The following is a 13,155-nucleotide window of genomic DNA, read 5'->3' as shown; positions in this document are numbered from 1 at the left end:
ATAGTAAAACAAATGCACTTCACTCAATCTATTGGACTTTGGCCTCCTTATTCTTTGTTAAATAGTTTTTCCTTTTGCAGTTTACTTTATGACATATGGAAAACAAAGTGTTCGATTTTATTATATATTTTGTTTAAACTAATAGTACTATTTACAACTAAAACTATTTTTTTTGGGTGAATGTAGTATAATACCATGTACCATGTACCATGTTACCTAATTTTACCATCTTTTAGGTATCTCTAAAGGATAAAGTTGATACTTAGTTATTCTTTTTATATCAGTTGTTTCCCTTTTTATCTTTTAAGTTGGAGGAAGTGGTCTTTTCTTTCCTTTTTATTTATATGTATATATTTAATTTTATAGAGCATATTTATTTTCTTTAGCCGTTACAAAAAAGAAGAAGAACTCGTTAAAGGGAAAAGCGAAAGGCATATCTCTCTGCAAATATAATTTCACATCTATTTTTAATTAAAGTGAAATACACTTTTCTTATTATTAGCCAACCCCAACCGTAAACCACAAATTAATCCTCCAAATTGACAGTTTGTCTCACTGTTGATTAACGTTCATGTAGTTCGAGCTTTGAAATCTGGGTTTTCATTACTTAATTATTTTGTCAGCAATAAAGGAAGAATATTAAATATAACCACCGTACAACTTTTTCTATCTCTATATATGTAAGAAATTTATAGATCTATTGTGACTAAATATATCTTACCCAGTGTCACCTAGTAATTAAATAATCGTTCTGTAGTTTGTCACTGAATTATTCTGTGAACCTCGAAAATCATAGTAGAAGAGATTATTTATAGCTATAGTTCAACTTTTATTCCCTTCGATTAGCAAAAATATCATTTAGTAACAATCCACCGTTTTTGCCTTATTACGCAACAGTATTTTACATCTGGATAATGAATTTTATTAATTAAAATTAAATATTGTTAATTAAATTTAACATTATCTATACCATATTTTATCGTGCCAATAGAAATTTTATCACCGCATGTAATTAAAATTTATGAGCGAAAATTATTTACTCCAATGTAAATGTGAAATTTCTCTAAGAGCATCCACAGTGCCGGCTAGCTGGATTCGCGTCGCTAGCCGAACCATTGCAATAGGCCAGCGGCGAATCGACGTAAAAATCGGCGTGGGCTGGCCGATTAGAGGGCGCTGGCCGATGCGCTGGCCGCCATTGTGGCGTGCCGATCGGCCAGCGCCAATTTTCGTTTTTTTTAAAATAAAAAAATTGAAAACCTATATATACGCGATTTTAGTTTCATTTTCATTTGCACCACTCGTTTTAACGAGTTTTCTCTCTCTCTAAATTTATGTACAAGAGCAACATCGAGGGATGAATAACGCGGGTGGTAGCGGTGGGGATGCTGAGGAGTACGAACGGCAGATGAACGAGGCAATGGAAGCCTACATGAACCGCGAGATGGAGCGGTACATGCGAAGGGTGGAACAGCAGGCGGTACCTCGCCCTCCACCGGTTGTCCACCGCCAAGCAGTGATTGATCGGGATCACGTAGCTGCACATCAGCGGTTATATGACGACTACTTCGCTCCGGACCCGCGGTTTCCAGCAACCATGTTCAGGCGGCGTTTTAGAATGCGCAGGGAGTTGTTTATGCGTATCGTTGACGCTTTGGAGCGTCGATATCTTTATTTCCGCTTCAGGCACGATGCGGCTGGCAGACTCGGCCACACCCCTATCCAAAAGTGCACTGCGGCAATCAGACAGTTGGCCTACGGAGGCGTGGCAGACATGTGGGATGAGTACCTCCACATCGGTGAGACGACTTGTCTGCAATGTCTGAAGTATTTCTGTCAGGGCGTGATAAACATTTACGGTGAGCAGTACCTTCGAAGCCCTACTCCCCAAGATTGTCAGAATTTGATGCAGATGCACGAAGAGTAACATGGGTTCCCCGGGATGTTAGGCAGCATAGATTGTATGCATTGGGAGTGGAAGAACTGTCCGACTGCCTGGAAGGGGGCCTACACGACCGGCTACAAGGGAAAGAATCCCACGATGATCCTCGAGGCCGTAGCTGATTATCGGCTGTGGATCTGGCATGCGTATTTTGGGGTAGCCGGGTCGAACAACGACCTCAACGTCCTCAACTCGTCGCCCCTCTTCAACGAGAAGTGTCAGGGCATCGGTCCAGCCGTCTCATTTGTGGCCAACGGCAACCGACATGATATGAGCTACTACTTGGCGGATGAGATATACCTTAGGTGGCCCGTCTTTGTGAAGACGATCAGGCACGCGGCGGATGACAAGAAGGCCTACTTTGCGGAACGACAGGAGTCGGCGCACAAGGACGTGGAGCGCGCATTTGGTGTGCTCCAGTCTCGATGGGCGGCAATTAAGGGTCCAACGCGTTTGTGGGATGTCAAATGCGTTTCCCAATTAATGTACGCCTGCATTATCATGCACAACATGATCGTCGAAGACGAAGGCGTACAACTGACTAGTTGGGCCAATGACGATGAAGCCGGTCCAAGCCACGGAACGGCCACCCCTAGCGTACGACATGGGGTACCTCTCGATGAAGTCGGCCGCCTCCAGGAATATGCCGACATGCGCCAAGTGGATGCTCATATTCAACTCCAAAAGGATATAATTGAAGAGTTGTGGGCACGGAAGACTGCACGGCGATAGTTTTGTTTCTTTATTATGTAATTTATTTTTTTAAATGAATGTAATTTTTTTTAATGCAATTAATAAATTTTCCCGTATATGTCTCGTAAATTTAATTCCGCAATTTAATCGTAAATTTAATTCCGTAAATGTAGTTATTTTTTAATTATTTTTATTGCGGATGGCCTATGGCTAGCCTAAATCTAATGTGGCAGGTGGATTTTTAGTGCTATTGACGTGGCAGGAAGAGAGAGTGGCTGGCCTATTTCTATTGTAGATGCTCTTGACGTACTAACTGATGTGGTAGGAAGAAAGAGTGACTGACCTATTTCTATCGTGGATGCTATTACCGTACTAACGTGATTTTTGTGGAAACAAATTAAAAATAATGAGTGGCAAAACTGAATTGGTAAATGGTTTATTCTTTGGAATGCGTGAAGCTGCATGGTAAACGACAACAATTCCAGTTAATATCTTTGGACTTTGGCCTGAATAAGTCGGTAGTGTAATTAAAACTTTTTAAAAACTCCATCCATCAAAGCAGCAATATCTTATTTACTGTTACCTATTTGATGGTTCTACTATAGATTTACAGCCATTTATGGCATTTTACGAGTCATTTATATTACAGTATATTTTTTTTGGGTTAAATAACTTTTGAAATTGCATATTCCAGGTTAGTTGAATCATTTTATTTTCTACATTTATTTTAAAAATATGATAATAAATAGTAAAAATAGAGATAGAGTAAAGTAAGTGGCATCATAAGGTGGATAATAGTCTTATCTACATTATTTTCTCACTTACTTTACTTTTTCTCCACTTTAACTATTTTTTATTATTTTTAAAAAATGAGTGCAGAAAATGAAATGACTTGACTACGGCGGAACGGAGGGAGTATTAGATGTCAATGTTTCACAATTATTCTACTGCTATGTTTTATCGATGCTTTCATATATTTATGGATATCAAAAGCATATCAAAGTTCAAACTGAGTAAACAATTTTTTATATGTCCATTTTTGTTTTATATTTGTGATTGTTTTATGTTTATTATCCAACCAACACATAATAATCACGTCCACATATTGACATATACACACAACTTTCAGTTTTTCTATTTTTTTTTACCATAATTTCAATTCTTCTGCAATTAATATCTACATGGGTGCTTGTAAGGTCAAAATAATGAAATGAATAATAAATCTAACCGACATAGTTGGATGTTTACTCTATTTTAGTTAGGAAATGATTACCTTACTTTGTTGTTTTATCTTGTTATAATGAAACTAGTTCACTAAAAATTGAAAATCAAATGACAAGCTCAAAAGAATTGAAAAATACATGTGGCTTGAACTGCTCCAACTTTTCGATCCATTGCAATTCACTCCACATCTCTTGCAATTTAAATTATGTATTTAGATGAGACATCCTAGTATATATTTCTTCCACCAAAAATTAATAGTTGCAAAATAACGTCCTTGTTATAGATGATAGCGAGAGGGGTAACAATTGGTTCTAATTGAACTATTATAAAATTTCCTATAATCTATTTAAGTCCGACAAAAGATCAAATATCATTAAATCCTTGTCAAATAATATATGGTCCTAAATGTCTATTTTCCTTTCCGATTACATTAACTCTGCGCAGATGTACGGTACATCAAGCACGGACGGACATACTACTACTCACATTATTAAAGCTATGACAATTCACCAATTATTTAGGTGAGGGTGGTACAAGTTTTAAATTTAAATTTTTAGAACTATTACTTTAACTTATTTCTTGTTTCTAGTTAAAAATTAAAATAAAAGGTAAAAGAGTTCAAATAATAGTTGTTACAAGTTTCAAATGTAAATTTTGGAATGTATATATATTTTTATACAACTTCTTTTGTAATTTGGAGAGAGAGATTTATAAAGATTTTGTCATACTAGTAGAGTAGTAGGTATTTAAAATCTTGTTACAATGGCTTTCATTTTTTTTAGTGCCAAACGTGAGAAATAGTAGTAATTTAATTTGCTTAGTCAATGCGTTAATTGTAACCAAAGTTTAAAAATATATAAATTCTAGCCATTTTATGTAAAAATAGACTATATCACTCTTAATGAAATTGAAAAAAAAAACTTGCTCATGCAATAATCAAATGTTCAAATGATTATTTCAGATGAATGATATCGCGTGAATATATATTCATGAAAAATCCAAATATAATCCGATCGAATGGATTGAACAATTATATATCGCACAAATTTTTGACATTTGCATGACAACATGTATTATTTCCAAATTTGACGCAAGCAAAGTCCAGAATTAATATAAATATATGACTATTTTATAATTTTAGTCTAAAACATTATATTTAGTACCTTATGTATCTAATTTATGAAATTGGTGTGTTTTTTTTGTCGGAATCGTAAAAACTAACGGTCAACACATCTTTGACCGATTTAGTATATAGCATTAACTGATTATTTTGTTTTTATATTTGAAAAATGAAAATTTTGAGTTGATCTATTATATATATCCACACCACCAAATGTCATTCTCTCTCATTTTAAATTTATGTATGGGTCTTGAATATTTCTAACTTTATGAGTTATAGTCTTAAACATTTGCTTGGCCTTTATTCAGTCACGCTTTCTGCAAAATCAATGAATTAGCCAATCATTGAAATCTCAATAACCATTAAAATGAGATTATTATCAACTAATATAAGACAATATTACAACACACATTCATAATATAGGGAAAAAAAAATGACCACTCACTTTTCAAAATTAGTGATGACTTCAAAATAGGACCATAAACACTTTCCACGAATATAAAATAAAATGAAAATCAAGTCCAACTAACCTTCGTTATATTTAATAATTGCATGACTTTTACTGTTTTTGAACGACATCCTCCTCACAAGAGAGACGGATGTCGCGTGTGTTACGCCGGGGGAGCAATAAAACTAGAGCGCGGACTCTCATCTCACGGAGAAACAAAATTGTAAAATAATCATTTGTTTAGAACTAATTTTGGACTTTAGTTTACTATGCCATTTTAAGAAGAATGTATACTAAAAATCAATTATATTAAGAGCATCCGCAGCGGTGCTCGTCCGTCGCCTTGTCCGTCCGTGCCGCTGGACAGAGCTCGTCCGTCCGCCGCTGGAGCTCGTCCGTCCGTGCCAGCGGCACGGCGCTGCTCTTAGCTAAGAGCACGTCCGTGCCGCTGAGCAGCCATACGTGGCGTGTTTTTATTGGCCAACGGCTATGCCGTTGGCAAATTCGATTTTTTTTTTTTTTTTTAAATTCATAATTAATTCAAAATAATACCAAAAAATAAAAAAAAATATTTTTGGATTCCCAAAAAAATAGAGCCGTTTATAGACGTTTTTTTTGGATTTTTGTGAATTTTTTTTTTTTTTAATCCCAAAATCATCTATAAATACACACATTCATCATCCACTTACACACATTCATCATCCACTTTTCACATCAAATTATCTCTCATTCATACTTTTTCATACTAAATCATCTACATCTTCCAAACTCTCTCTAAAAAATTCAAAAATGGATTTCACCAATCTCATTGCGGAAGCGGAGCGCGAAGAACAAGAATATTATGAACAATATTGTGCCGCCTATGAAGCCTATGTCGCCGCCAACGCCCCTCCTCAACCAACTAGAGCAAAACGTCGCTACATCCCTCGTGATCGAGAGGGAGCCCATGAAAGGCTCTTTGCCGACTATTTTTCCGACCAGCCGCGGTATCCACAAGATTACTTTCGGCGCCGTTTTCGCATGTCAAAACGGTTGTTTATGCGTATTGTCACCACATTGTCCACCCGCGTTGAATACTTTCAAGAAGGTGCAGACGCAACCGGTCGGCAAAGTCTCACGGCGTTGCAAAAGTGTACTTGTGCCATCCGACAACTTGCTACTGGGCAAACGGCTGACCTCTTCGACGAGTATTTGCATGTCGGTGAGTCAACTGGAATCCTAAGCCTCAAGAGTTTTTGCGACGGCGTTCGTTCTGCTTTCGGCGAGGAATTCCTTCGGGCACCCACCACCGACGATTGTCAACGGTTGCTTCGTCTTCACGAAACAGTCCACGGTTTTCCCGGTATGCTAGGCAGCATTGACTGCATGCATTGGAAGTGGAAGAATTGCCCGACTGCTTGGAGGGGGCAACACTTAAGCGGCCACAAAGGTGGCGGCCCAACGCTTATCCTTGAAGCGGTCGCCGACTACCGCCTATGGATTTGGCATGCATATTTCGGTGTTGCCGGATCCAACAACGACTTGAACGTGCTATATTCTTCACCACTCTTCGATGATGTTTTGAATGGTGTAGCACCGGCGATCGACTTCACCGTCAACGGAAATGCATACCACATGGGTTACTATCTCGCCGATGGTATCTACCCAAGGTGGTCGACTTTCGTGAAGTCGTTCAGCAATCCACAAGAGCCGAGACGGATTCTTTTTGCGCAGCGTCAAGAGTCTGCTCGGAAAGACGTCGAAAGAGCTTTTGGTGTCCTTCAAGGCCGATTCAACATTGTGAAGTCCCCTTCTCGGCTTTGGTACGTTAAGAATATCGCCGACATCATGTACACGTGCATTATCTTGCACAACATGATTATAGCTGACGAAGGACCGATGGCGGGTAACTTTTACGACGAGGATGAAGCCGGAAGCTCAACCGCGAGGTCTCCCCCATGTCGAGGTGTGCATACGACGGTGAACGAGAGGATGGAAAGAAAACACACAATGCGCGATACAAGAGCCCACACTGAGCTACAAAAAGATCTAATCAATCACATTTGGGCGAAATTCGGCAACGAGTAGTGTAATTTTTAATTTTTAGGATTTTATTTGTGTAATTTTTAATTTTTAGGATTTTAATTATGTAATTTTTAATTATTTTGTAATTTGTAATAGTATTTCGAATATTTTAATGCATTTTAATATTGTGAAAATGTTTTTATTTAAATTGAATAATAGAATGGTGGGACCCTTGAGCTTGTCCTTAGCTAAGAGCACGGATGTGGGTGTTGTGCTCTTAGCTAAGGACAAGCAGTAAAAGTGGGTCCGGGCCCACTTCCGTGCTCTTAACTAAGAGCACGGATGGGGATGCTCAAAAGTTTTGGTATATTATTCCACCATTTATTTATTAAAGTAAATGTGTGAGAAATAAAAAATTCTAGAAGAATATGAAAACCCTTTTCCCACTTATTTGCCTATAAAATCCCATCCAACAAACTCAGTAAATGAGCACAAACTCTGCTTCACTCTACTCCACCACCCTCACTCCCACCATGGAATCCCTCAAACAACCCCTCTTCTCTCTCCTCTTTCTCTCCCTCCTCACTCTTCACATCTCAGGTAACTTCTCCCTCACCTCCAGATCCAAATCCTCCGACCGAAATCCGCCACAATTTCTAATTTATAATTCTAATTTTTTGAATTGATTTTGGCAGCTACAACAATGACGCTGTACAACAAATGCAGCCACCCTGTCTGGCCTGGGATCCAGCCTGGCAGCGGCTCTCCGGTGCTGGCCAAGGGCGGATTCAAGCTGCCTCCGGGGAAATCGTACGCGCTCCAGCTCCCCGCCGGCTGGTCCGGCCGCGTCTGGGGCCGCCACGACTGCTCCTTCGACGCCGCCGGCCGCGGCCGCTGCGCCACCGGCGACTGCGGCGGATCTCTCTACTGCAACGGCCTCGGCGGAACCCCTCCCGCGACGCTGGCTGAGATTACCCTCGGGAACGAGCAGGATTTCTATGACGTCAGCCTCGTCGACGGCTACAATCTGGCCATCTCCATCACTCCCTTCCGCGGCAAAGGTATGATTTCAAATCGAATTCAATCTTCAATTTGCTGCACTTAAATGCGCTTCAGATTATACCGTGTGCTTTTATTAATTGGGTTTGGGGCCATCTCATTCCCTATTTTAAATTGTGTTTCCAGATTTGTTTGCGTCTACACTATTAAAAAGGGCTTAATTATGATTTTTTAATTATTAATCCCCTAATGATTTTTTATTATGAATTTTTAGTCAACTAAAGCTGACATTTCTAGTGTTTAATTATGGCCGGATTTCTAATTACAACTTTTTAAGGTTTTACTGTTTTCATAGTTTTTCAATTGAATTTTCCACAAACTCTGCGCAATGTAACATGTACTAGTACTACTTATATTTGTATCCCTATTAAGTTTGAGCTAAAAATTGGAATTAGATGTCAAAGTTTATAATTTAACAATAATTCATTATAGCTTCTACCAAGTTTAATCACAGTCTGAATATATTTTACACGGCACTTTATATAATTAATTAATTTTCTAGCTGCTGTCACAGACTTTTCATTGTCGTCAAAGGGAATCTAAGTTTGGATCCGAAAAATAATTTATTGGTTATTAATAAGTCGAAGTGAATCTGAAAATTGATCCAAACTTTTGATGCAAAAGTGTAATCAGCGCTTTTATAATTAAACGAAATGCAAGAAAGCATATTTAGGTGTTTTAATGTGGTTTAGTTTTTAATTAATTCAAGAAGCTTTTGAATGCATAAAAGAAGAATATGATGTGATATTTAACTCCTTTTCTTGTAATATGACAGCAAAAATGTTTCTTGAATGTGACAGGGTCCATGGATAGGTCACTATTCAATAGTTTTACTTTCAAGTTTCAATGCTTTTCTTGAGTTGCGGATGCCACATTTGAAATCCTATTTATCTCAACTTATTCCTTTTTCGTGTATTGCCTTTTTCTCTCTCTTACTTTTTCACACGATTTAACATTTCAGAAGTTTGTAATTTCAATGGCATTATCTTGCAAAAAGCTGTCTTCACACATTCGAGTTCAACAATATCTGCCTCACTAGTTGAATTTTTTATAGTCTTTATTCCTCTTACATAATGTAAAAAGTGTAGCATGTTTTCCCTATCTTGATATGTAGCTATTGCTTTGCTTCACATTGATTTGGTAAAGATCTGGTGTCTTGGATATAAGGTGTTTAAAGGAGATGATGTGTTCAATTCTAAATTCTAATAGTGATCACAAATCATACTACAGGCAAATGCAGCTACGCCGGGTGTGTGAGCGACCTAAACATGATGTGCCCGGTCGGTCTACAGGTCCGTTCTCACGATAAGAAGAGGGTAGTGGCGTGCAAGAGCGCGTGCTTCGCCTTCAACTCGCCCAGGTACTGCTGCACAGGGAGCTTCGGGAACCCTCAGACGTGCAAGCCCACGGCCTATTCTCGGATCTTCAAGACCGCTTGCCCCAAGGCCTACTCGTATGCCTACGACGACCCCACCAGCATCGCCACTTGCACCGGCGGCAACTATTTGCTCACTTTCTGCGCCCACCATTAGACATATCTCCCATTTATGCAGCACTATATTATTATTATTATTATCATAGTTAGCTAGCTAGTACTACTAAGTATGTTGTGACAATTGATGGATTTGGACAATGGAATTTTGTTGGTATTCTATTCATGGCATGTTGAATTTAGGTCATTCCTTGTTTTAATAGGCAATGCATTGGAATGGGAATCAATTTAGGTCACTACATATTGCACTATATTATACTTTGTATTTTATGGGCCATGCTTGAACTAAAGTTTCTTTGGATCCATTTCTTTGCCATGTGACTGAGATCGTGTTTCTGAAAAGTCAGATGAAAAATCTTTTTAACTTCTGCTAATTTTCAGTCATCTAATGTCTTTTGTGGGTTTATTTTATTTTCTCAACTAAACTTGACAAAGTATTAACTGCTCCTTACTTAATCTGAGATTCTTTTTTGTAGTAGGTTGTAGTGAAGTGATTCTTTAAACAAAGGTAAAATTGTATATCAAACACAAACAAAGATATTCATAATAAATCAATCAACCTTGTTCAATAAGCGCAACATCGACTAGTTTGTTTAGTGGCAGACACTTCATCGATACATATGATTTCCTTGTTCCCACTTAGTGTTTCAACATTAATAGTATCAGTTTTTTGATCACTTGGTTTAGTGTTTAGGGCCTTATGAGAAGTGAGGGCATAGATCTTATTGATCATTTGCAAAAATGCTTCTTCCACGTTTAAATTCTCCTTGGCTGAAGTTTCCATGAAGGAGAGGTCCTCAAGTTGGGCTAGGCTTTGACCATCTTCCAAGCTGACCTCTCGGGAGTGGGCGAGGTCGGACTTGTTTCCGACCAGCACTACCACCATCTCACGGCTACCAAACTCCCTCAACTCCGTCAACCACTTCCTTAGGCTCTCGAATGTCGACCTCCTCGTTGTGTCATAAACGAGAAGGGCACCCATTGCCCCGCGGTAGTATGAGCTCGTGATGGCTCGGAATCTGAAATATCATCACATTGTAGTTATGAAATCTAAGGCAAATGTGTAACAGTGAGAGTGAAACCAATGTTGAACCAAGCCTATACATAATTGGGAGTTTAGGTAAGCCCATGAAAGTGATTTATTGTGTTTATGCGCAATTGAGCCCATTACTGATATAAGTAAGCCCATGAAAGTGATTAATTGGATTTGTATTCGTCGTATTGTGTTTTATGCATGATTGGGCCCATGCTCTCTCTCTCTCATCATTTAATTCATATTGGATTATTATTAGGGATATTGACATCTAATTTCACGAAACTTTAAAAAAGTTGAGTTTTTCCCACAAACTTTAAAATTGGCAAATAATATCACAAATTTTACCCCGTGTTTGTTTTTTCCTACGAATGAAAAAATTCCCACAAATAATATTATGATACCATTTTTTTTTCGTAATTTCTCCACAACAATTTTGAAAATTTCAAGTTTTTCAATTTTTGTAGATAGTTTTTCTTGAAGCACACCCTCCAAAATTGTTCTTCAATCTATTAAAATAACATGAATTTTTTCATTCGTGGAAAAAAAAACACGGGATAAAGTTCGTGATATTATTTGCCAATTTTAAAGTTCGTGGAAAAAACTCAACTTTTTGAAAATTTTATGATATTAGATGTCAATATCGCTTATTATTACTAGACCACATACATAAATATATCTAAGTATCTAAAACAAAAGAGCAGCTATGCAATCCTTCTTCAAATTGGGAATGCCCTGTTTCAATCAATTTACTTAATTTAATTCCATAAAACGACTTAAACAAATACTACCATCCTCCTCTAGGGAGGGACCCCAGTCACCTTTATCTCCTAGGGACTACTTTTTTAAGTTGATACTTTGACATATCAATTTTAAGTTTTTAACTATTTTAGTAGTAGCACATAATTTGAAAAAAAAGGACATACTATAATTCAACCGGCAGAGTTTCTTTGGATTAAATTGTAAATTGGAATTGGAACTCTGAAACTTTCTAAAATAAATTGGGGGATGTCTGTCTTAATCGATACATATCATTTGGAGGTTAGAATTGGAGTCATGCTGCAATAGGGGTCAAATTAATAATTCCGACTTAAATTAATACTAGTATATAAGTATGCATTATAAATGTAAGGGTGGGAATATTTTCAAATAAATAATCAAATTTTAGGATACGATTGGGTTTCATTTTTAAAGGGAGGTTGATGGTTACATATCTTAATGATTTCTATGAAACGTTACGTACGGAACTCTCTCTCTCCCATTTTTTTTTATTTTTTTTCAAGGATTTCTAAGTGATCCAATTCCATCATAAATCTTCAGATATCAACTCAGAATCTATATCATGATTTTTAGGGAGGGATGCACTAATCAACCATCTGACTATAAATTCAATACGAACAATTTGTAATGGTTTAAATTCAATATGAACAATTTGTAAATTGTAATCAACCAACTAAATTGAATAGGATCAAAAACCATTTACCAAATTATGATTAGTTTGTGCTAATACAGTTTAGTAATTGATTCACCAAAACTCATTCACAACTAACACATAACAATATCAAACCCATCAACTCCTCCCATTTTCCATTCAAAAATCAACTCTTCCCATCATCTAATTAGATAATCCAATTTCATTTTCACAACACTAAAGTCCATATCAATGATCCATCAAAACACACACACAAAAGCAAAGTATTACCAAAATACATATATAAACATAAATTAAAAGAGGAAGAAGTGTGATTACCTTTCTTGGCCGGCGGTATCCCATATCTGAGCTTTGATGAGCTTATCGCCGATCCTAATATTCCGGTAGGCGAATTCGACTCCGATGGTCGGCTTCGACTCCAAACAAAACTCATCTCTAGCAAACCTCGACAGCAGATTGGACTTCCCCACGGCCGAGTCTCCTATTAGAACCGCCTTGAACAAATAATCACACTCTTCGTCGAACGAACCTTCCATGATCCAATTCAAATCCAAAAATTATGTATACCTAACAAGATTTGTGTAAAGAGATCATACGCAAAAAGAAATTCGAAATATTGGTTTTATGCCATGATCATAATATGGAGAGAAGGTAAGCAAAGTTCACAAGGGAGATAGATATATTGATGAGTAGTGGCATGTGATAGCA

The 13,155-nt window shown here is 37.5% G+C and overlaps 2 protein-coding genes across 2 annotated transcripts; one reads left to right on the top strand and one right to left on the bottom strand.

Annotated features, from left to right (window-relative positions):
* The first annotated feature begins 7,877 nt into the window (after positions 1-7,877).
* Positions 7,878-10,144, top strand: ATLP-1 (Pathogenesis-related thaumatin superfamily protein). The gene is made up of 3 exons (XM_048085329.2): positions 7,878-8,031; positions 8,127-8,492; positions 9,721-10,144. Exons 1-3 carry the CDS (start codon positions 7,917-7,919, stop codon positions 10,020-10,022), a joined length of 783 nt encoding a protein of 260 aa, XP_047941286.2. The 5' UTR covers positions 7,878-7,916; the 3' UTR covers positions 10,023-10,144.
* Positions 10,145-10,520: 376 nt separating this feature from the next.
* RABA6B (Rab GTPase-like A1I protein) lies at positions 10,521-13,155 on the bottom strand. Its single transcript, XM_048085330.2, has 2 exons — positions 12,766-13,155; positions 10,521-11,001 (listed from the first exon to the last, which is right to left on the bottom strand). Exons 1-2 carry the CDS (start codon positions 12,981-12,983, stop codon positions 10,548-10,550), a joined length of 672 nt encoding a protein of 223 aa, XP_047941287.1. The 5' UTR covers positions 12,984-13,155; the 3' UTR covers positions 10,521-10,547.

Source organism: Salvia hispanica, chromosome 5 (genome assembly GCF_029641045.1).
Source record: "Salvia hispanica isolate PSC_SH4W2 chromosome 5, Shi_PSC_v1, whole genome shotgun sequence".
NCBI classification, from domain to species: domain Eukaryota; kingdom Viridiplantae; phylum Streptophyta; class Magnoliopsida; order Lamiales; family Lamiaceae; genus Salvia; species Salvia hispanica.
This window is presented reverse-complemented; position numbering and strand designations above follow the sequence as displayed.